Genomic DNA, 26,089 nt, shown 5'->3' with positions numbered 1-26,089 from the left:
TTCTGTGGGTTTTTTTTTTTAAGTGTAATTCTAAATAAGTACCAGTAATTGTAATATCTCTTTAATACTTTTTAGCGGTTGACTTTTATTATCTCTGCTATCCTATCCTATCCAACCGACTGATTCAGTAGGTCAATAGTCTTATTGCTATCCACTTGTATTCGATTATGACATTAGATTCTGCCACATTGGGTTGCGATGGCTCAGTGATCTTCATGATGGTTAATAAACTTTGAACAATCTAGATGAATCAACTTAGTAAATATACTGCTGAGCTTCATATGATATCTTGTCTAGCTTTTAGAGCACATTATTTGAGTTGAATGCTGGTTCAAGTTCAAGTTGATTGGTTATCAGTAAAATTTAAAAAAAAAAAACATATAGTAAAAATCTTTTTAAAAAATCGTCCACGAGGGCAAATAGAATGATGCATGTATACCTAGTTAAATGTATTATTTCATGTATTTGTGTGAATATGTATGGAGTACTAGGAGTACACCAGTCTCAGAATGGGTAAAATTGATTTCTCAATCATAACCGCCTTGCACCACATTCATGTTCCATTACAGTTGGGATATAATGGTACTAAATTTTATGTATTCATTCTTTTGCAGACTGTAATCCTCATCTTGATAGTTGTTGTCGTTTCACAATGTTTCGGCTAACTCATCCTCTGGCCTTCTTCAGGTGATTAACCGTGATGAGATAGGAATGCTGACTCTTATAACTGTATCCCCCAGTAATTACTGCCTTCCATAGTTGTTGTTGTCTCACCACGTTTTGATCAACTAATCCTATGGCATGCTTGGGTAGGATTGAAACCGCTTTCTTCAGACAACGCTCACCTAGAACCGTATAAATGATAATTATGAAAACGAGGATAGCAGTCTGCAAAAAAGTGAATACAGAAATCACGAAACCTCATCTCAAGGGATTAAAAAATAAATTTCGTTTAGAATATTTATTCATATTTTGATCTCTGGTCAGGTTTTCATGTAACATGGTACCTGCGTTTACATGCAGATACTTGGGAGCCAACACGTTGTAAATTCAGTCGCAAAGGAGACAAAGATTAAGAAATAACTTCAACTCCTGTTTCAGGTTTTTAAGAAAAGACCTTTTTTCCACATTCTCCCGCCACACGTGACTTCTCGTTATGATTGTGACATCATCCACGTCTCTATAACGTGATCATCTTCTCTAATGTGATCGTCGATCTGTGCACACGTTCTTTTTATAGTCTTTTTCTTTTTCCTTACCATGACATCTCTTTGCACACACTTCGGCATTTGCATACAACCGTCATACACGTGTCCAAGCTCTGTTACATTTATTTATTCCTATTACTCTCAAATCCATCCATTCTTTCATTTTTTTTTACTTGGCTTTTCCTTACCAACTGACCCTGCTACTTCAACTGTTCAACATCTACTAACTTAAGAACTATCACCCATTCTTTTAATCTGACCAACCAAAAGAGTGAGAGGTAATTTAATTGACACTTTTAGAAATAATCAATGACATTTCTATGGTGAAAGTTTTTTTTAAGTTATTTATTTATTAATATTTCTCCTTTGTTGGCAGCGTTATTATCAAAATGAATTACAAAAACGAAATCCATTAACTAATTGAATTATTTATTTGCTAATAGAGTAAAATATTGTTTTAATATTTTTTTTAAATATATTTTTGTAACAAATTGTCATATCAGATTATGAACAATAATAGCTTAGGACATACTTTTAAGATGGGATTAAATGTATTCAGAACTGATCAAATATTTAATAGAACTTGATATTTAGTTTGCTAATTTCAAAAAATGTTTTTGTCGTTGAGCTAACATTAATATTTGAAGAAAATTTCGATTAGACACATTAGCATAATATAGCTAAATATGAGGGGCGTGCAATAAGTAATGCCCCTGACCCACTTCCAGTTGTCTGATCTAACTGAAATTTTGCGTGAACAATGATTTAGATCTCTACGGGTTACGTGGCAAAGTACAGCTCTGAACTAATGGTTTCTGTTTTACAGGTGTTTGAACTGAGTCAGATGTGAAATGGAGCCTGTTGAATGTCAAGCAGTGATCCGGTTTTTGTATTTAAAAGGATGCACACCACAGGAGACTTTTGATGAAATGAAAGAAACTTATGGTGATAATGCCCTATCATATGACCTTGTAAAACGCTGTCATCGTGAATTCAAACATGGCCGGAAGTCTGTGGAAACAGCTCCCAGACCTGCCCCCCCCCTTCTGCCATTGATGAGGCATCTGTCCATCAAGTTGAGGCTGCCATTTTGGAAGATCGGCGCATTACTATTCACCCAAGATGTCAAGATTAGTACAGGGTTGGTGGAAACTCATTCATGACCATTTGCATATGCATAAGGTGTCTGGAGGATCAATTTGCAGATGTGCCAAGAAGATGAGTCAAAGTTTTTCAAAAGACTGATTACACAGGATGAAACCTGGGTCCATCACTATGATCTAGAGACCAAAGCCCAGTCAATGCAGTGGAAGCACTTGGACTCACCACCTCCAAAGAAGGCAAGGGCGCAGCCCTCCGCTGGCAATGTCATGCTCACAGTCTTCTGGGACCAGGATGGAGTAGTGATGACAGATTTCCTGGCAAAGGGTACCACAATTACAGGAGCCTATTATGCTTCACTTTTGAGGAAATTAAGGGAAGCTATCAAAATCAAGAGGCGGGGCAAGATCAGCAAAGGTACCCTCCTCCTGCAGGACAACGCTCCGGTCCACAACTCGCATGTTGCCAGATCAGAAGCATGGACATGTGGTTATGAAATCCTCCTCCATCCTCCCTACTCTCCTGACCTTGCACCCTCTGACTTTCACCTCTTCCCAGCCATGAAGTTGTTTTTGAAAGGAAAGCGTTTCCCAGATGATGCAGCCTTGATTTCTGAAGTCACATCATAATTGGAGGACCAACCTGGGGTGTTCTACAAAAACGGTCTCCAGAGCTGCATCAAACGATGGGAGAAATGCATAACTCTGGGCGGTTCCTATGTAGAGAAAGACTAATAACTGTGCCAAGTTTCGTTGCTCTACTGCTATGGGAAGTGGGTCAGGGGCATTACTTGTTGCACGCCCCTCTACTAGACCACCCGTGACCCGTTGGGTCAGTATATGTTATGGCTAGCTATGGAATAGTGAGTATATTAATTATGGCAAAAATATGTGCACTTGTGCATACAACTGTGGCCACCACTTTTAACATAAGGAATTACATTGCTTAATATCTGGAAAACTACTTATTTTCAGAAGATTTAAATGCGATATTCATTTTCAGAATACCCGAAAACCAAGATAAGAGTTATTTTAAAAAAAAAATGTTAAGGTGGAAATCAAATAAAAATTTACCAAAATTTCTATTTTTATATTTGTATATAATGTAGCTTCTTTTTTTCTTTTTTTTTTTTAAGCAGTGTTGGTCATCCGTACCTTAAAATTTGTCTGATGTCACTTCTGCCATATGGCTTTGTAAACAAAGAAGTGCGGCTTTGAACAAAAGCATATAGCACAAGTCAACGACCTATAACTTTTGCGCGCTTTTTAACAGGCTAAAAACTATCGTTTGCATAATCTTCAAAGTATTAATAAACATTTGTAAGTAATTTTAATGTCTTTAAACTGCCAATTATGGAATGTAATGTGATATAAAAAGGCTGTAAAATAGTTTAAATCATAAAAACTGAAGCAAATATGTAAGAAAAGTAACTGCTATTGCGTTTGGTTACAGTTACAGTGAGAAATAGGATTTACTGGTTAAATGGTTTTTGGTTTTATTGTTTTTTCTTCATCAATCAGTTAACTATGAGATGTCACTTTTATTGCCTTTAGTAACAGTTACTTATTGTACGATTTTTTGTCATGTTTCAGTTATAAAATATTAAATGTTATTATGTGTTGATATAGTTAGGTAGCTTGTTGTTATTAAAAGGGTTTCAGTGACTGGCAAGCTGACCTGAGTAATTTTAACATCTTTAAACTGTCAATTACAGAAAATATATTAAAAAACTTTGAATAAAAACCCATTCCAACTTGAAAAATACAAATAAAATTTAAAAAAAAAAACATTCCAACTTGAAAAATACAAATAAAATTTAAAAAAAAAAAAACATTCCAACTTGAAAAATACAAATAAAATTATAAAAAAAAAACTCATTCCAACTTGAAAAATACAAATAAAATTTGTAAAATGCCAATGAAAAAAAAAAAGCAGAACGGATTTAGTTTTGTTTTTACTTGCATATTTTAAGTGCGAAAAAGTTGTTGATTAAAAAAAATGAAGCTTTCATGGCTTTGTTTTTATTTTATTATGCATGTGCAGAATTTTTCAACTGGAAGTTATAAACCGGATGAATAGTTTCAACGCCCAAGCAAGACGATTTGAGTGTTATAATATGATAGATAAAGGTCTACTAATAAAACACTGTGTTACAAATGTCTGGAAAACCATTGTATTTTCAATCGAGCTTGGATGCTAAGGTTTCATTGCTAACTCAATCGCTGCAAAATCAAGTCAAAAGACTAATCTTGGACTTTCTCCGATAATCATTAAATTTCATGTTGAGAACAGAATGTAACTTCTGTATAGGCATTACAAATGCGTTTATGATTTTGTTTTTGTTAAATATTACTAAATGAGGAATAATTTTAGTTAAAATCATTTAGTATTATGCATGTAACATTGAGAAAAACATGCTTGAAATGTGTCAACATTATGATGAATAAACTAGATCAAAACAAGATGGTGAACAAATTTAACATGATGTCTTGTTTATATAAAAACAGAACATAATGTTGACACATTTCAAGTGTGTTTTCTCAAGTTTGCATGTGAAATACTAACTGGATTTTAAATCAAAATGATTTCTTATTGAATGATATATAAGAAAAACATGAAACCATTTTTAATGCCTGTACAGAATTTTTTCCTACATTCTGTTCTCGATGGGGTCTTTAACAATTATGCTCTAACAGCATCTGCGTGAATGTGGCAATCTTACGAAGTGATGACAATCCAACAAAGTCTGATAGTATCATGATATCCCGCTGAGATGCTCTGGACTAATAATAGTGGAAGGAAACTCAGATGGAGAGCTGAACAGCAGAGAGAGTCCTCAGAGGAGAAAACCCCTTCAATCAAGTTTTTTAGACCTTAACTCCTTACACTCTAGGTCCTGGATATGACCTTAAACTATATCCAATGGTGAGGCCCCAGTTTGCGGGCTTTGGGGAGTGTGGAGCCACCCCTTAATTGCCATTGCTCTCAGGTCCATTCTGACCCAGAGTGGTAGTACCTGTTAGGGTCGCAACTATGGGTTAAATAGAAACCGACTTGAAAAAAAAAACAAATATATTCTATTAAAAATTTTTCTCCTGAATCACTGGATTCGGCATTAAATAACCTGAAAAGGGTTGATATGCCGTAAAACAAAAACAACCAATCAACCTTACACTCTAGGGGTGGGTGGGCCACATCCAGATCATGACTCCCGGATGTCTCTCTGCTGCCATGTGTTTTTTTTTTCTTTTTTTTTTTATTTACTCATACGCTTCAGATGCTTCAGTGTCGTAGATGGATGTCTTAACCACTGTGAAATTAGGGAAATTAAGATATAAGAAGTTGATTTTTGTTCCTCATCGACCAGATCCAGTTAGAGCTCTTCTCTGCTGCCTCACTCATTGCTTTCGGTGCCCTGTTTTGAGTCTTCCCTGAGCTGAACAACTGTTTCATGAAGTTGTAGGCAGATGAGCCTATAAATCTCCTTGTCCACTTCAACTGCGAATATGCTGGCGCTGAATCCAACATCTCTCAGATCCCTGGCTAGAGCAGCATACTTTTCAGACTTGTAGATATGGGCCTTATCAATCCTATCTGATATTGATGCTTTGGCCTGAAATCATGCCTGAGTCCAGAGTCATCGACATGAAGGACTTTTTGTTTTGGGTGATGTAACCATCAACCTTCTTCAGGTGTACCTTGTTGGACTCAGGAATCTTTAAGGATTATTTGCAACAACTACAAATCTTTCTGCTGAATTCGGGAATCTGCATAGAATTTCAAACACAACCCTTTATTTAATAATAACATGCTCTCATTCCATCAGCCATGACTGCGTAGAAGTTTTAAAGTAATTTGCGATTGTATTTTGAGTTTTCGCCTGAATGAGGATTAAACTTTCAACCTCCAGAAGAGTGTAATTTCGCAACTGAATTTTACCAAGTATTTTACTTCCACTATGCCACCAAGGATTTCTTGAAAAAAAATGCTGCTGTATAGATAACAATGATTTTATATGATATAATATTAAAAACTATAAATAATATCGAATACTAAAACACGACCAATAAAAAAAAATATAAGAGAAAATGAAAACGCCTAACGATCCTAAGAGAACTGTAGAAAAAAAAAAACAAATAAATGAATAAAGACTAGTTAATAATACAAAGATAAGTAATTAAGGTTAAATATTAATATATTAAAAAAAAAACTACATTGTTCTGCCCTCTATAGACTTAAATTTTTTCTTATAAACAGATTTTATAACATTTAAAATAGACTTGCATATTAAATAGATAATAACGATATAGATAAATCCCTCCATGGAAATTTCTCCACCTGATTGAAATATCTAAATTCCTCCATTTGATTGAAATATGTTTTATAGGTTTTGTCTAGGAACTTTTCAACAGATTTGACCATTCCTGTAATGATCTGGTTCCTGTTGATTGCGGTGTTCCTGTGTGCAGTTCTAGAAGGTCCACCCTCCCAGGCTTTGCCTTCTCTCTTTATTGGTTGGACACACTTACGGGGTGACTGCCAATGGGGCTGCCCAGGCACTTTTTGCAGAGTCAGAATGCTACACCTCAGGGGCGCTGGCTTCTCAATCCCACTTTCCGACCCTGGTGTCTAAGTTCTTGCAGTGGGAGAGGACTAAATACCTTCAGGAACTTTCCGATGCCATTTTATATGCTTAGTTCCCTTTCTTTCTTGCATATTATGAATTGGGGGGGGGGGGCTAAGAATGCACTCTCACTGTAGGATCACCAGGAATGTGATGATATGAAACTGTGTGAGAGTAATGAACCTTGTTCAATTATTCATTACCCTCGGGTAAGATGGAACTTTTGTCAATTTGTAATTATTCTGAATATTGGATTTGAAAAATGCATTTTAAATACATCCTATTTCACAAAGCTGGAGAATCTGAATTTAAAACTAAAAATACTTAATACTAAACAAAAATCAAATACATCCTGAGATGGTGTACTCTTGCCACATCTGGGGAGGAGCTGCTGAGAGTACCTTTTCCTGTCTAGATGGGGTATAAAACCGTCTTTGAAATCTAGTGGGCAACAACCTTTTCGATTTCCTACTTCCTCTTTCTCACAGAAAAGACGTTGTGAGTCTATCTCTGCTCTGTCATTACTTTTATGGTAGATGCTCGACTGAGCCTCAATCTTTGCCTTCTCCCATTTAAAACACTTTGCAACAAACACTCGTTTAGCTTCAACAACTATCAACAATTTCCCTTACTTTATATCTGTGCCTAAAACTAAACGAAAATTATTCCATGAGCAAATCTTCTTTCCTAGAACTGTCCGTCTGTGGAACACAATATCATGATGCCGCTTCCCAGCTGACTATAACATTTTCATTTTCAAGTCTAATGTAAATAACTTCTTGCTGAGCCATTCTTTTAAATAGTTAAACCCTACTCAAGTTAAACCATTACTGATCATCATATTGTTGTTCATTTTACTTGTAGTTTGAAATCAATAAATATCATTTTATCATTAGTATCAACAATGAAAAATAAAGTTTTCTGGAATTGGAAATTAGGTTTAATTTTTTTTTTTTTTTTTTTTTTTTTTTTTTTTGGGATTCCAATGCCCCAATAGTTTTGATTTTTCTGATTCTCAATTCTGATTAATCGTCTGAACATTAATTAGAACACCCAAATTTATCCGGCTAGAACAGTATACCGTTGATGGTAATCCTAGAATGCGCCACCCGTGCAAGATGCAACACCACCAGCATCACAGAAACTTTGCTGGTTTGAACACATTCTATGATGTCCTGAAGAAGAATTTATCTGCAAGTTGGTAGAAATGCAAAAGCGACTAACTGAAGACTTTGGTAGGAACAGTGAGGTAGACATGGAACTGGTGGTTGAGCCGTGCATTTTTTTGGTGTTCATCACTGGAATCAAAAGTGGCTCAAATATGTCAAGAACTCAGCTGCTAATCAACTGGGGATGGACCACCTTGATGCGAGATGTGAACTCATTTAAGGCGAGATGAACTCCCCCACCCCTCGAGAGTGGACACCATTACAGTTACGGTTAATCCTAGAAAATCTATGAGATTGATCACAAAAGGACATTATGTGTTAGAAGAAAAAATTTAAAATCTTATCCATATAATATGATACAAGTTTGATGTCATTGTTTTTCAATTTATTTGCTGTTAGTAATTTGCATGTGTGAACCCTGCTCAGAAATAGAAATTAGAGGTCAATTTGTAAAAGCCGTCCACTACATACCAATTCAATTAAATTCACTTGACAAAAACATAAAAGTCATGTTCCAATTGATGTAGAGAAAGGGTGGTAGAAATTTGCACAGAAGAGGATACAGTAGCCTAGCATCTGTCCAAATTCACCTTAAACAGTTGTGTTGTTGGTGTATTTATTAAACGCACTAGGAAGTCTATTCCAAGATCCAAGGATCCTGATTGAGAAAGCGTCCCTTCTCTAATTTAATCAAAATCGGTTATAAAATAATTTCACATCGGCCTCTTTCTTGTGCAGGAATGAATAATAGATTCAGAGCTATATCAAAATGTCTGTTGAGATTGTAGGCCAAACCAGTATGTAAAATGGATGCCAAACCGAATATAATGATGATGGTGGACACTAAACGATTTTAAAAGATAAAATGCGATAACAAAACGGTAGGCAAAAAAACTGGTTAGATCTAAGCATGCGAGAGATTTGTGCAGTTAATGTAGTGGATAAATCACCCCTAAAAAGTTTTCATATTAAGAACCAAAAATAAAACTAAGAAGATTTACTAAGCATTACTAATATTTCTTTTGGGTCACCTAACAGATTTCCACCCCCTTATTAGTCAGATTAACACGATGCCCAGTAACTTTTTTCTTAAAATATGTTGTTACAATTAAAACCGATTCTATAATTTTTTTTAAGACAACATTTTGAGTGAGAAGATGAAAATAAAACTAAAGAATTTCAATGTCAAGAGTAATGTCCAATTTGAACACGAACCACCTGATCCTAATGTATAAACAATTCATACCTCATTGAAAAGCTATTATCAAATTTGAAGGAGATTTTAATGAATAAAATTGCAAAACATTGCATTTATTCTTATCTTTATGACTATGACGTCTTTCAGTAAAAAGGCATTAGTATTTGTTTCTAAGATTCATTTTTGTGTATGTGTAAATCTGTCCTCAAATACATTATACTATATATATATATATATATATATATATATATATATATATATATATATATATATATATATATAAGGAAGAATTTGTGAGAAAAGGGAAAAATAAAGACCTGCCAGAGATAAGTTGGTTTGGAAAGACACAGCATGTAAAACAGACATTAAATCTAATATGAGGATGATCTAAGAGTCATATTTGTGTTTGTAAATCTGTTCTTAAATACGTTATGCACTGTATATTATTTACGACAACATCTTAGATTGTGGCGATTTATTTTAAGGTGTGACTTAAGCTAAAATACAAATGTACTGCCTTGTCCAGAGACTGAACTCATATTAGACTCATCCTCTCACCACATTTGCATTATCAAATGCATTCATTATGCAAATATTCAACCGATCCAAATTATTAAAGTTTACAGAACAATACATACATATATTTATACTCATCTTTATGACATTTTGCAGTAAAAAGATATTCGTATTTGTTTCTATGAGTCATTTATGTGTATGTGTAAATCTGTTGTCAAATACATTATACTATATATCTAAAGAAGGATTTGTGAGAAAAGGGAAAAATAAAGACCTAGACAGAGATAAGTTGGTTTGGAAAGACACAGTATGTAAAACAGACATTAAATCTAATATGAAGATGATCTGATCTAAGAGTCATTTTCATGTATGTGTAATCTGTTAACAAATACGTTATGCGTCATGTATCAGCGGTTTAACTTTGAAATTATGTTATATTATATGTGTAGCTTTTGAAATGTTTGTTTTCTGATTTATAAACCACTGAAACAAATACTGATGAACATTCTTTATTGTAAGCATCTAACATTTACAATGGGTGTTATTATGTACTGTTATTTCTATATACGGGATGACAGGTGAATGCCAGACATTCAGCCACTCAGTTGGAGTATCTGAAATAGTGGATGAATATCTTCCATCCGATAGGGTGCTCTATCCTCAGCATAAAAAACTATACTTGTGGTAGGATCACAGGTAAAATACGCCTGGGTTTAGTGCTGTTACATGCACCAACAAAACTGTGAAAAAAAAATGATACCAAACAAATATGAATACCATGAGTCTCAGATGAAGGATGCTCCATCTCCAACAAAAACGTAAAACATCTTAATTCTTATTTTTAAACTTATTAGTATCAACCGAATAATCTAATCTGTTTGACCACTCGACTTACAACTAATATGTTTTTTTTTTGTCTTATTTTTTCCAGGTGATATCATTGTTGGTGTCAGTGCTCGGGATAGCAACTGGTGGTGTGGCTCTCTGGCTGGCAAAAAGTCAAACGGCATTTTCCCATTAACGCATGTGTTTGAATTAAACCACAAAAGCAATGTCCATCAATCAAAGGCTTCCAGTTTGGAGGGTCAGGTTGTTCGGGCACTGGTGGATTCCACGCCCCAACTGGATGAGGAGCTGGGGTTCAAGGCTGGAGACGACATCACCATTATTGAAGTGGTTGATGATGATTGGTACATTGGGGAGTGCCGCGGAAAGCAGGGGATGTTCCTCACTTCCTGCGTCCAGTTTCTCGATCCCAACTTTAAAACACACAACACTCAAAAAATCTCTACCGCAAGCCTTTCCAGGACAACTGCTGCTACGGCTGCTGCCGCCGCCGCTCCCGCCGGCACATCCTTCACCCTGTCTCGGACTACACACACATATAACAGTGAGAATACACGGTCGTATGATTCTTCTGTGACCCCCTATGCAAGAACTTTGTACCCATTCAAAGCAAAGGCAGGAAATGAGCTCACATTCAATGCAAATGAAATTGTCCTACTGTTGTGCCATGTCGACGGTCAGTGGATAAAGGGGGAACTGGATGGGAAAACTGGTATTTTTCCGTCCAGTTATGTGGACATTATTGTTGACTGTCCTCATTTGGAGGCAGACATTTCTAATGTGTCCCCATGTTCGCGTATCTCAGAAGAGGCCGCTGCCCCTCTTGCCACCGACAGTATACAGGAAGAATGCTATGGTTTAGTCAAGTTTAACTTTAAGGCCGAGACCAGTGGAGATCTCGACTTGAAAGAAGGGGACACGATAATAATTATGCAGCAAGTCGACATGAATTGGTTCCTAGCCAAAAATGATGACAATGAAATCGGCCATTGCCCCGTGAATCATATTGATGTTATCGGGTCTGAGCCGAAATTTTTATCATCTGAATCATCGCTTAGTAACACAGACGTCAGTCGAAGTAATGTATTTAATGACGTTAAAGGGAAGCCCGAATGCTCTATCCTTTACTCTAATGCTGAGAAAGGCAACGGTTACCAAGACAAAGAAAATAATAACATTTACAGTAACCAATCAAAAGAAACTAGTTGCTCAGCATCACCAACATCCAGCAGATCTTCACCCCAACCAAAGCCCATCCTTAAGCCCAAACCAGTGGTTGTGCCGAAACCTTCATTCTCCAACTCCCCTTCAAACTCTGTTCACAGGCCCCCTCGACCCCACAGTATCAGCGGAACTTCCAATTTTGATTCACATGGCTTGAACTCTTTGATTGAGAATGAACTGCAGAAAGAACACCGGAAATCTTATTCTCCGATTCTGGATAGCAACGAGAACATGGATTATGGTGGATCATCCGGCCGTCAGGTGAAGTTAAACATTAACGACCAGATGGTCTACTTTGGTGAAAAAACCAGTGCCTCTTCGTCTGCCTCATCCCTTGTGTCTGCTCTCTCAACCTCCCCACGGAGTCGGAAAGCCAAGCGAGTTTCTTTGGAAGGTCTACCCAACGTTCCGGAGAGTCCGGACAAATCAGGCACTAAGCCTATTCCTATCCGGCGACCTCCACCTCCCCCACAACGTAGTTATTCTTTTGGTGCTAACACAGGTGCTCTGAACGATAAAAGACCTTCATTACGTAAGTCGGCCCCTCCAAGGCCCTCTGGTTCCCGCCCGTCCCCCTCCAATGGGACATCTCATGCCTCTAACGGGAAGGTTGTCCATCGAAAGGTTTCTGATCGTATGATTCCCTCCAGACCAGCACCGGCACGTCCCCCTCCTCGGTCAGCACCTTCAAGTAAGCGGAAATCCCAGGATGCTTCAGATCTCATTACCTTCAGCCCTAATTCTTCCATCACAGGTAAGTACCAAAATTTATACTTGCATTATTTTTGTTTGTTTTGTTATTTTATTGAAAAGAATAGGTATGCTGATTAATGTGTATATTTTTTTTTAAATGGAAGTCACTTCAGAAAAAGCATGAAGCCATTCGATGTAAAAAAAAAAAAAAAAAAAAATGTTGCATGATAAAAAGAGAGGGAGAAAGGAAGGTAGAAACACTTAGAAACAAGGTAGTCTTTTTTTTATGGAAATCACTCCAGACAAAGCATGAAGCCACTTGATGTAAGGAGCTAAAAAGAAATACTAGTTCAAGGTCAAAAACTTGCCAACGATAAATGTTAGACAGAATAGATTACAACCCAGAAAAGCAACAATTCTTCTCTCTTTGTCAGAAACATCTTTCGTGGAATGTGAGGACTTAAGGACAAAACAAGGGAATCAAGAGTTACGCGGCTGCCAAGTGTTAACCCAAGACGCACTTTCTACTCTTAGTTTAACTCATGGTTATAAATTGAGAGGCAAAATACTCAAACCTAAAGCTGAAACATTGACAGTGAAGGACCCACTCATCCTCACCAGGAATACCTTAAGGGACATGCAACATGGCACTTGGGAATATACCAACATTTAGAGAGTACTGATGGAGAAGCCTCTCAAGGAACTCTCTCTAAGTTCTCCTCCTGCACTATCACCCGAGAAAGTGCAACCAGAAAAGCACTATGACCTCACTCTCAACCAAAAGAGGAGTTTTTCAAGAGTTCATTAGGTAAGGAAGTAGTTACAAGATTGGATTACAAAGAATTTACTCTTAAAATAAATAATAGAAGAAGGCCAGTAGCATAGTCTAAATTAGGAAGTTAATAATTATCTCTACTATTATGTAAAAGGAATTTTGTGTTGTGTGTTGTTTCTTATGGACTCCAAAACGGCTGGGCCGATTTTGATTAAATTTCACACAAATATGCTTCATGCATCTGGCAGTGTTCTTAGATAGGTTTTGTATTGGAATGTCTTTGATAAGTATCGATAATCGAAACATTCCAGTGAAAGAAGGAACAGGTATTTTCGACCAGAGTTAGATACAGAAAATCCAGCTCTCAATGTTTCATATAAGGGACCTTACATCAGTAACTGATGAGTCGGCTAGTATGAATTTTTGACAAGGGTCACATTGAGTGCATGATAATAACCCAGCTTTGGGGAGAACTTGTTTACATTGGATTTGAAGGCTACCATGTTGCAGTCAACCTGGAAGCAGGTGAGCAGTTCTAGGAAAGATTTGGTGTTTTTTTTATTTTTGAACGTACTTTAGTGTTTACGGAACGAGAACAACACTAGCAAATCAATACTGGGAACTCAAAGAAAGCGGACGTTCGCCGGTAGTCAAATAAAAAATAGTAAGACAAGCAAACACATGTAGAGACCTAGACGATCCATGTAGATTATGCCTTCATGAACAATTTGCTATCCTATGTTTTAAAGAACCCCAACATCTATTAAACTGTAAGAAAGAAATAGCGAACAACTGTACACAGGATAAACTTTACTCTAGGATAGTGATACAAAATAATTTTAAAATTAACAATAACAATAGAAAATTAATAAATAAAATAAAAATACATATACATAAATTACTGTATATATATATATATACATATATATATATATATATATATATATATATATATATAAACTAACATAATATTAAAAAAATAAGACTATAGACAAAAAAAATCACATTTAACTACACCTAGGTTTAAAATAAATCAGTTCACTAGATATCTATGCTTCCTGTTAAAAAAGCACACACAAAGGAAAGCTTGAACCTAACGTCAACTGGGCCTTTGTCCTGTAAGTGCCTGCCCATTGGCTGATTAGGAGGGGCATGGTGGAAACTAGGAAGCTGATTGGCTAACTAAAAACTCAATAAAATGTGTGTATATAAAAATGCAAGATAACCACAACTCTTTGCATAAGCTTGTCGAATGCTAGCATGGATGAAACGCGGAATATTCTGTGTAGCTTAATTGCCATATATATTTTTATAACTTACTACCTAGCTCTACCTATGTATTGAGCACTGTTGAAGTAAATATGCATAAAATTACACTTTTGTATATTAATTTATGTGATTAAATGAAGCAGTCATTTACATCTATAATATAAAGCTGAATGTGTGTGTGTGTGTGGTCACGAATAGGCTCCTATATGGTTTACTATTTTAAAAAAAACTGATTACATATAATGATAGATGTATCGAGACACAGGAATGGGTATGTTTGATCCTGCAGAATGGTGGTTCATTAAAATTGTGGGATCTGCGTTCGTGCCTGGTCCACAAAGTATGGAAATAAAAAATTTAAAAATTAAAAAAAACGTTTACAAGTATTTTTGATATAAATGTACATAAGAACATTTTGATAAGTATGTTTTAACTTAAATAGGGATGGTATAATAAAATTGTGGGTCTGCGTTCGCACCTGGCCTCCATAGAATGGAAATAGGCACAGACTTTAATAAAGACTTTTCATATCTCTCTGCGTAAGTATACTTTGATAATTATGTTTCAGTTTGAAGAAATATGGTATAATAAAATTATGGGGTGTTTGTTCACGCCTGACCTCCATAGAATGGAAATATGTCACAAAGTTTAACAAAGTTTTTTAATATAGATCCACAGAATATTGTGATAAGTGTTTCAGTGTGAATAAGTATAGTATAATAAATTATGGGTTTATCTATTTTATTTTTACTTTCATCATATTTTGCTTTGGTTTTGATACCCCCAAATTCGAAGCTATCTCTTTACAACCCTTCCTTTTCATAACCTATCATACTTTAATAAATCAGAGTCCAATTTCTGTAAGCTGTTTTTGAACCCAGTCAACGGCGAGTACTTTTGCTAGTGTATATATATATTTATATATTTATATATACTCATTGTTTTCTTCATGTTTTTATGATTGAAGTTTGATAATGATTTTAAAGTTAAACTATATATATATATATATATATATATATATATATATATATAGTTTAACTTTAAAATCATTATCAATACAATGAGTATCCTTCTTTAAATGCCAATCAATTTCTAGATCGAAGATGAAATAATTTCAGACATTAATGACCACCATCTCATATCTATATGTAGTGTGTAACTGTTCCTTTTAGATTGTCCTGTTTTGCTACTTGCACCAATCACTTTGATTGCAGAAAAATGAGGCTTAATGAAAAGGCCTTCTCTCTTTACGTATGCCATGATTCGAGCTTCTATGGTGTATTTTACCACGAGAAATAGCATATTTCTTGAGAGTTTTGTTCAAACATCGTTATTTTATGGATACTCCTCAGCAGCCGTGGTCTTTTAATGGCATGCCACATTGGGGACCATTGTGAATTAATGAGTACCTATCTATCGCTATTATTCAAGGGAATACTTTGAGCCTGTACTCAGTCTGTCAAGCCAGTAGGACATCCAATGAAACTTTCTGAAGTTCCAAATTTGGTTCTTTGCATTTTTTTGGTTAAAAAAGATCTCGATGAATGCTTTTTGTAAGGAGCTTGCCAAAAGTGAAAGGTAGTTATCACAAAGATAGGAGATGCCTATTATATCTTGAAAAAAGATCAAGGTTATAGGTAGGCAGGGAAACAGTCAGCAGGAAAAGACTTCGACAAGTCTGCAGTTCTTGGAAAGGAGCTACTAGAATAGGAAGCTGTATTACAATGAGGTATCAAAACAGTGACTTCATGAAGACCACTAGGCCAATGAGTCAAACGAGTTAGAACAAAGGAAGCAGAGAATAAATCAGATAATTCAGAACACATGTGATAATAGTAATTATAGAAAAAACTGAGATTAGTAATATCATTTTTGTAATTATATTTTATAATTTCAATTTGATATTCACATTTTGTCAAATGCTGAACAATGTATTTATCCAATAAATCATGTAGTTTTAAAAAATAAATTTAAGTAATGTTTTACTCTATAGCTATGATCTTCCTCCCTGGTGGTTGTTTCAGCTTTCAAAATTTACTTTCTACACATTGTCTGATATGTCATATCTCCAGAATCCTATGCCGACAGACATATATATATTAGTGGCCTGGCAAGGCCACAGGGGAGACAACCAAGCAAAAAAATTCAAAGCAAAATGACTCTAATGATTTCGATGATTGTTTTTATAACCATGGTTATGAGAATCAACCAATAAGAGGCTTTCGATGTCATTATAAAAATATCGAATTTTGGATTCAATTCAGTTCGCTGTCAAACCTCTGTCTTGAAACGACTGAATCGTGACTGCATTGATTCTTCATCACTATCTTTGTTACAATAATTACTCAACACTCAAGATCGTGACTACATTGATTCTTGGCCGATTTGATTTACTACCGCCATCTTTGTTCAACATGATGTCTCAACATTTAACAAAAAAGACACTTCCCAACACTACAAAACTAAAGCTGGCTTGCTAGGACACTATATATATATAAATGTATGCTAATTTGGGCATATTTCATTGGTTTGAAAATATAGGTTCTTTTTAACCAATTGTCATGAAGTTGTGACCATAGAATAGTATAAAAATCTTCTAAAAGCCTGCAAATTTTCATGTAGTTTCAGTTCAAAGATATGAGCATTTCAATATACAATTTGATGACGAGTGTAGATATATCCATTTATAAATATACCACTTTTTGTGGCAATTTTATAAGTTCGAAATCTCGGCAACTATTGATCAGAATTTAGCAAATGAAGGTTCGTTGGAAAGCTAATAACCTGAATTGTGTAATCGGCTATGTAACATTTGCCCTTAAGGTCGCACATTACCGTTTCAAGAAGTGGGGGGGATCACTTTTTTATATTAATTTAACGTAAAATGTTGTTATAAAGTGGGTGCTCATTTTATGTTAAATTAATACAGAAAAGTGATCCCTCACTTTATAATTTCTTTGTATCTTGGAAACTAATCATTTCCTTGGATTTTTACTGTTATTTTCGAAAACCTATAATAGTGGTAATTTTAAAAGAATTTTTCGTATGTGGAAAGATACTGCACCTTTACCAATACTTCAATGATAGTCATTTGTTTTCCTAGTTTTGCATATAAATTACAAAATATCTGATATTTCCCCAAAACCTCTGGCCTTGATGGAGGGAAGACAAAAACTTGCTGCTATGGTTCCAAATGACCTGAAATAACAGCAAGGGGAGACTTGATTCCAAATTTTTCTTACTTAAAGTAAATTTCACAGTGTATAAGGTTTATTTGATACTGGAGATATTCATATTCGTACCCTATTTCCAAAAAGAGGGGAGATATAACATATGAGGGGAGATGTAACATATTAGAAATATTTGGAATCAGTCCCCCTTGCTGTTATTTCAGATCATTTGGAACCATAGCAGCAAGTTTTTGTCTCCCCTCCATCAAGGCCAGAGGTTTTGGGGAAATACATATGGAGCTAGTGTTTAGTGCTTTTTCCTGTGCCAATAAAATATACTCCCCCTTTAGAACATGATTTCCTAACTATTCCTCTTCATCCAATCTCCTTTTTCAATAAAAAAAAAAAAAAAATGACGAAAAATACCGTTCTATAACCATACCCAGCACGATATTAAATCTTTTTAAGAGAAGGGGATCCATTTACATGTGACAGTTTCTTGCCCTTCCAGCTTAACTGTATCCTCCCCCACTCCCTCGGGAAATGATTTCAAGCACAGGTTCTACGTCGAGACTATCTTTGGCTGCGCTCACAGTAAACATACACATTTAGAAATACTTTTCTTAAAGTGAGATACATCACAGTTCCCAAGATATTAGCCACTTCCTATGAGAGAATGTGTTATCATTAGACGTGCGCTGTATTTATTTATGTATTTTTATTTTATATTTTCTTTCCTAATATAAATATATATTATTTATTTTTTATTTTTTAAGAGTAATCTACTATATATATATATATATATATATATATATATATATATATATGCATGTATATACACACACATTTATTATTTATATATATATAAATAATAAATGTGTGTGTGTGTATATATATATATATATATATATACACACACACACACATATATATGGTAAAACTGGTAATTAGTAAAAACTTGAAGAGAGTGCTCAATACTATTGCAGAGCAAATATGTGTTTTATTATAAAACGGTAATAAAAAAATAAAACACACACACACACACATACACACACACACACACACACAAATGTATATGGCAATTAAACCACACAGAATTTTCTGCATTTCATTTCTCTAAGGACTCGTTTTTATTGTGAAGAGTAAAGGGAATGAAAGGTAGAAAATTCTGTGTAGCTTAATTGCCATATCTATTTTCATAACATATCTAGCTCTACTCACGTATTGAGCACTGTTGAAGTAAATAGCGAAAATCGATACATAAAATATTATATTTCCTCATGTGGATACATGAAATAATGATAATAATAATAATATATGTGTGTGTTTGTGTATGTGTATGTATATATATATATATATATATATATATATATATATATATATATATATATATATATATATATATATTTCCAGGTTGATATCTGGGGGGGGGGTGCATTTAATTCACTGGGGAAGATGCATCTCCAAATAAACTTGCCTGGTGGGTAGATGACCCGGCAGTACTCAACGTAATGGTGTACCTGCAAGAACTTGCCGCAGGGAATGATGACATCTGAAGTGTGTATGACCCAAAGTTGCGCCTTGTTGATTACCTAAAACACTTTGTAGCTGGGGCTGGCTCAATCCTAATGTACAAAATGTATACTTGTATCAGAGTTCTACCAAAGACGATCATATTATGATTATTATTATTGTAGGAATAAAAGTGTGTGTGTGTGTGATAATATAACGACAATATTACAATTATTATTGTAGGAATACAAAATATCTGTGGAAAAAAATGTGTGTGTGATAATATAAAAGGCAATTCTTTTTTACAGTTCAAATCGATTCTTGTGATAATTTCTTAATTATTTTGAGTGAGTTTACCTTAATTTCTGAAGAGTTAGGATTCACCGAGTTTTTTTTTATATCCATCTAAAAAAAATTTTCTGAATATGTGACTTCTACATATTTTGAGAATCCATTTTTTACCTATATCACCTCCATTTCACCATTGACGTTTTTGGTATTTTTATTAGGGCCTTTTTTTTTTTTTGCATAAACGTTAGCCTTGCTATTTTATGGTTTTAATCTGGCAACTGACTTTAAAGACTGGATATTCATGTGGCATCTTTATTTTGTTCAAATGTTCTCTGAATATTTTCCAGAAATAGGTGTAAGATTCCATTTACTTTCAAATTTACCTTCTATATACTTTTAATATTTTACCGCTTTATTCTTCATTGGGAACAGGCACATTATGTTCATCCAAAGAAAAGGTTTGTCTATTTACTATATAAGAAAACGATTGTTTCAACCCCTACTGATCTATCTATGATATATATCAGACAGTCCATACATTTATAATTAGAAGGCTTTTTTTTTATTATTAATGGGTCATAACAACCTTGCATTATATGCTACATAATTCACTTTTCTCTGTACAAATAACTTGTAAATTTTAAAGCATAATTATTTTAAATAAATGCACTAACCTTAAATATTATATACTAGCAGGACCTGTATACTGGCGTTGCTTGGTGGAAGCATATTACAAAGCCAGAACAAAATCAGTAAAAAAAAAACACCCCAATACAAATTAAACTACAGTTGTTAGTGACGACCACATTAGTACTGTTTTTTTTTTTAGTGATTACTTCCGTGTACTGATAGGCATTGGTTGCCTTTGCAACTGGAACTCACTGGAGGCCATGATAAGCGTCAGAACGATAATCACTGGCAGTTAGTGCTGTATAGAAGCATGTACTAGTGGACTTTGACTGTCAATAAAAATGTAACTGTTGATTCCTTGTGTACAGTTTCAGTCACTGGCAGCTATGAGCGGTATTGGCCTCCAGTTGAATTAGAACATAAACAAAACAAATATCTATATATATAAAAGCGAAAATGTGTGTGTGTATGTATGTATGTTCGCTTTTTGTGTATGTCCGCAAAAGGATTTTTTTCGGCGGCTTCTCAAGGCCATCGCTCATTTTTAAAACTTTTTATATCATGTTGAAATCATAATATCTACAAGTTACGAACAGGCATCGCCCGTCTATTTAATTTGCCCGACTTTGAAACATTAAATATTCGACATTTTTGGATCGCCGCATATTGCTTTCGTTTTTCGGTATAAAAAAATGAAACTCGATTCGAATCCCTGGCCCACGGCCAGTGGTCTGTCTCTAGAAAGCAATGTAACGTTTGGTCAATGTCGGCTTACCATCGTCATATCAGACGGTTGCTTTCATTTCGAGACGAGACACTCTCCTAATAAACGGGGGAGCTGGCTTTCCCCAAAGTTAGATAAAAACAAACAAACCGGGTTATTGACCTCATTAAAAACTGTCCCGCAGAAAATGTTAACTGCTGAATAGCTATTGCTTACGTCGTCGTCGTCTTAACGCTTGCACAAAATGTTAACTCTACGATTTCCATGCGGGCACCTGTCAATTCTCTTCTTACTTAAATAAATTCAAACATTTTTCAGTAACTCATTCTGGCTAGCTGAGCGGTTAACATGTCACGTTTTTTTTTTCACATTTTATTTTCCAACTTTGCCTCAGGGCTTCAGGTTCGATCCTACCAACTTACCAAAACTTTTTTTATCACCCCCCCCCCCCCAGGTTTCTTTTTGATTTAAAAGCACACACACCTTGTAACACCCGGGCAACGCTGGGTGCCCCCGCTAGTACATAAATAAATCAAACCAAAGGTAAATAAAAAGAAAACAGTCCTATGGTTTTAGCGTTCCAATTGTGTTTTCATGGCAAAGTGGAATTGTGTTTAAACCAAACATGACGTACTTGTTCCCAAGTACAATCCAAACAGACGGGGGGGAAAAAACTGTATGTTTTTAGCGTCCAAAAATATTAAAAACAAAATAAAAGCAACCGCACCTGCAACATGTTTTTTATATTACATCGAATTGTTTGCTTTTGTCTTCTTATTCATAACTTTTTTTGCGGCTAACAGAGTAAGCGTATAAATAGAGAGGAAATATGTAAAGGAATTATTAAATAATAAGGTCTTTACCCGTGTGAGAAAGTGTTTGGTTCAGCGATGATTGCGGAACTGTAGGACTCATAAGTCAGCAGTGTTGGAATAGAGTAATCTTGTGTACGAGATGAGCGATGCCATCTTGTTGCGTGTTTAACTGTTCATTAAATAGCGGAAACTGATATTGCAGTATTCTAAGAAACGCAAATGGGCAACCAATGAGAGCGGTGGAAAATAACAGTTAGGGAGCAATCAGTATTTTTGGAATGGAAAGTGTATAAACTAATGCAAAATGTATGTAGGTAAGTAACAAATACGACCGGTCATCAGACCAAACTTGCTAAGGATAATGAGAAGTTCCCAGTTATGATGGGGTTTGTGGGAGGAGATAATGATTAGAGAGAAAAAAATTATGTTACCATGGGAATGTCAGATACAATTGGTGCGTGTGTGTGTGTGTATATATATATATATATATATATATATATATATATATATATATATATATATATACACACACACACACACATATATACACAATGCATATATATATACAGTGAGTATCGATTGAAGACTGAACATAGTTGCGATTGTAATGATGTTGCTCCTAGGATGAAATGTAAGATTTTATCATAACAACTGTGTCTAAAATTGCGTTCTAAGATTACATAATATAGTGGCTAATAGTCTAGACACAATAAATTTGTATGTGGCATCTGTTGTTGCAGAAAGAAATTAATGCATGAAATACTAAATATTTATTGATTTTTAAACTACCAGTAATACTTCCTATAAGTGTGTTTTTATGTTTGTAAAAAATATATGCACATTTAACACATATTTTTACAGTGATCAGGGAAAAAATAACAACTTTATAGTTAAATATTTAGAGATTTATAAAGATTCAGAATCGGTAATTGAGTACAGAATTGGTAATTGTATTGGAATCTGGAAAAATATTGGAATCATCCCATCAATACTACAAATTAGGGGGGGGGGGTTTGTAAATTTTCAAATTATTATATAACCCACCGGGTAATTTCCGTGTATATTTTTTCTCAGATGTTTTCCTTGTAATTGAATTTTCAATAATGAACACTGCATAAATATTAAGGAAAATCCTTGAATGTGAAGACTGACACTACACATAAACTACACACAAACTGGACACAGAAACGGCTGCAGGTACAAAACAAAAGAATCTTGCAAGGAATCATAAAAAACTGAAACTGTATAATTGTAAGATACCGCCCTTCTTTTTGTGAGTATCACCATAAACAGGCACCACACCAAATAATAAGGGTAAAGGAGGAGAGAAAGCACTAGTCAGACCTCCGCTGGAGTAGTGCAAAGAGAACTTGGACCTTCGGGAGACTTATTACCACCCAAATTCTAGTGAAGACCAATGATCGCCGCCAACAGGAGATCAATGGTAAGCGGCTATTGCGATAATGCAAATTCTTTTGCAAAGATTTTCGAAAGAGGTGGAAAGTACTGGAAATCTGGGGAGACTTGTTGTCACTCAGACTCCAGGGAACACCACAAGTTGTTCTCAAAGAGCAATCTTTGATGGTTGCCTGTATGACTACTCCTAGTGAGTAAATAATAATAATAATAATAGCAAATGTGTATCTTAAGATCTTAAGGCACCATTAGCCAATACCCCAAAACAGGATTCTACTTTTTTTAGGCGATTTCGGTGAAATTTTTTTCAAGTGATTACTTTGAAAACTTTAAACAAATTATCGCGACTTGTTTTCTTTTTTTCGCCAATTTGCAATTATAACATTTTGTTGTGAAAGAAATAAAGTTCTCAGTAGAATTCTGCAACCTATGTTAATCCACCAGAAAATAAAAATGTGATTCTTCCTTTTTCAGGCGATTACGTGTAAACAGCCTGAAAAAAAAATAAAGAAAGAAAACAACAAAAGTCGGTTTTGCATATAAAGTTAACGGAAAATTATCGCTCTTTCGGACCAGGCAGAGTGATCAATTTTGTTTGTTTTAAAATCTTTGTCATGGTAATGTTCCTGATAAAAATTTTGTATTAATATGTGATTGTGAATAGTCAATACAAAATACGTTTTTTTTTTATAGTACTAACCCTAAGTTTTTGGTAATGCGAAAAATAAAATGGCCAGATATATGGTTAGTGGTAAAAAAAAATTGGTTAACTGTCCTAAAAAATTAGAATGGCCCGAAAAAGAGGAGTCATTTCACGCTAAATTTATATGTGCAACTCAGCCTACTCTAAATTCTACAATAATTATTTTTCTTTTTCATGATCGCTTAAAAACGTAGGATCTCGTTGAGGCAATGATTTAAAATGTACATATGATTTCTTTTAATTTTATTTAATAATTCTCTAACGTTCATACTTTTACATATTTCAGCCCAAGTTTTGATTAACTCATGAGATTTTGATGTGATTTTCACTTGTGGCAAAATAAATAAATGAATGCAATAAAACATAGGATTATTTCGAAGATGACCACTCAAACCAACACTGAGACCAGATCGGCACCAGAAAAATTAAAAATAAAACTTGTCCTGAGTGGCTTAACCCTTTTAATTTAACTGTGAACTCTGAGGGGGGGGGGGCATATTGACTTTTATCACCAAGCTGCTAAAATAAGTATTTCAAAAGATTTCCTAAGGTAATAAAAGTAAGTGAACTCTTGATTAGTTACTTTGTTTGCCATAATTTACCAATAAAATAGTTAAATCCTGGTTCCTTGTCTCTTACTTTCATGATATAAATAAATATTCTTCCGATAAAGAAATAAAAACATCAGTGTTTGTTTCTTTGTAATTTGCGTATGTGTATATTTATACTTCAAAAGAAATAAGAAATATTTTTTCAACTTAGTTTATGTTTTAAGAAAAATCCATTAAAAAATTTTTCAAGATATCTTTTTATATAAGAGATCAAACTGTATATGTCTTTTTCTCCGTTTGGAATTAAAAAAAGATGAAAGGACATTTTTTTTTTCTCTATTCTTAAATTTAGAATTTTCTGAATAGACAATGTGGATTCTAAATGTTTTTTTCTTCTCTTCCCCCCCCCCCATACTGGTTTCGTTTGATACTAGTAGAAACAAAGTCATGTGATCTCTTTGCAAGTGAAAACTACAAGACTCGGTCAATGTAACCTTTGACCTTCTTTAAGTATATCTTGTCGAACTCAGGAATTTTTCTATCAAATCTGCATGGAATTTTGAACGGAACTTTTTATTTAATCCACAGGGATACAAATAATCCAAATAATATGAATTCTGACCTGTAATTTCAGATATTTTCATTCCAAAAATACTGAAACCATTGCTATTTAGACAACGAAAAAAGACGAAAAATAAATATATATATATAACAAATTTCTGTTACTAGATGCAAGAAAATTTACTTTTCTTGCATTTGGTATAAGTTTCACATGTGGACACTAATTGTAAAATTGATAATCCATGAACTTGTTAACTTCACGTTTAATCATTCGTCTTAGTTATATTTCAAGACTAACCTAGGTGCCTAGCGTTGCCCGGGTGTGTGGAGATGTGTGTAAGGAGGTTGATGAGCAAAAAAAAAAAAAAATAGCAAGTACCCATGTGAGCGAAAAAAAAAAATAGGAGTGGTAGACAGACTCGAACCCGTAACACGCAAGAGGAAAAAGGTGAAAAAAAAGCAAAAGTCTTATCGATGCGCTCACCGCAAAAAAAAATGGACCAGTTGATGGTGAAAGAATCTCTCTCGATTTTGTCAGTGTTTGTCGAAAGTTTTTGGTAGACGTACAAACACACACACATATTTGGCCTTTTATATTATAGAAGATGGCAGGCAGTTCGTTTGAAAGCCACTTGCTAATTTCAGGCTGAAAAGATAGTAAAAAGCGGTTAGGGGAGGTAGCGAAACTGTAAGCCCATGTTGGATTAGGGTAATATTTTTTTTTTAGTGATGATAACAAATTCATACTTAATAAATAAATCAGTATATACATGTAAAACTTATAAGAATTGATAGAAAAGCAGATTTTCTTGCATTATTTGTTATGCATTTGTTTTTGACCTCTTTTTCATTGTTAACTATCATGTACGTTTGCTGTACTAATATTTCTGCAGAAGAATAAGAAAAAGGATTTAACAAAATAAAAATATGAGATGGAGGACAGATGATGTCACGATGTCCACCATTATTGCATATGTACGAGCTTAAGTCGTAGGTGATTAAGGTTATGATAAGATTCATGTTTAGCAAATTAATAGGTATCTACATGTGAAAGTAAATTTTCTTGCGTTTGGTAACAGTTTTTGTGGTTAAT

At 34.6% G+C, this 26,089-nt stretch overlaps 1 protein-coding gene across 2 annotated transcripts in view; it reads left to right on the top strand.

The window, feature by feature from the left end:
• The window catches only part of LOC145252569 (dynamin-binding protein-like), a 666,835-nt gene that overhangs the window by 432,948 nt on the left and 207,798 nt on the right, over positions 1 to 26,089 (top strand). For both annotated transcript variants that reach the window (XM_080112187.1, XM_080112186.1), the window contains exon 4: positions 10,748 to 12,640. In XM_080112187.1, coding sequence (XP_079968313.1) covers positions 10,748 to 12,640 — 1,893 coding nt within the window. The remainder of the gene's footprint in view (positions 1 to 10,747; positions 12,641 to 26,089) is intronic.

Source organism: Euprymna scolopes, chromosome 29 (genome assembly GCF_053919585.1).
Source record: "Euprymna scolopes isolate OS-2025 chromosome 29, ASM5391958v1, whole genome shotgun sequence".
NCBI lineage: Eukaryota > Metazoa > Mollusca > Cephalopoda > Sepiida > Sepiolidae > Euprymna > Euprymna scolopes.
This window is presented reverse-complemented; position numbering and strand designations above follow the sequence as displayed.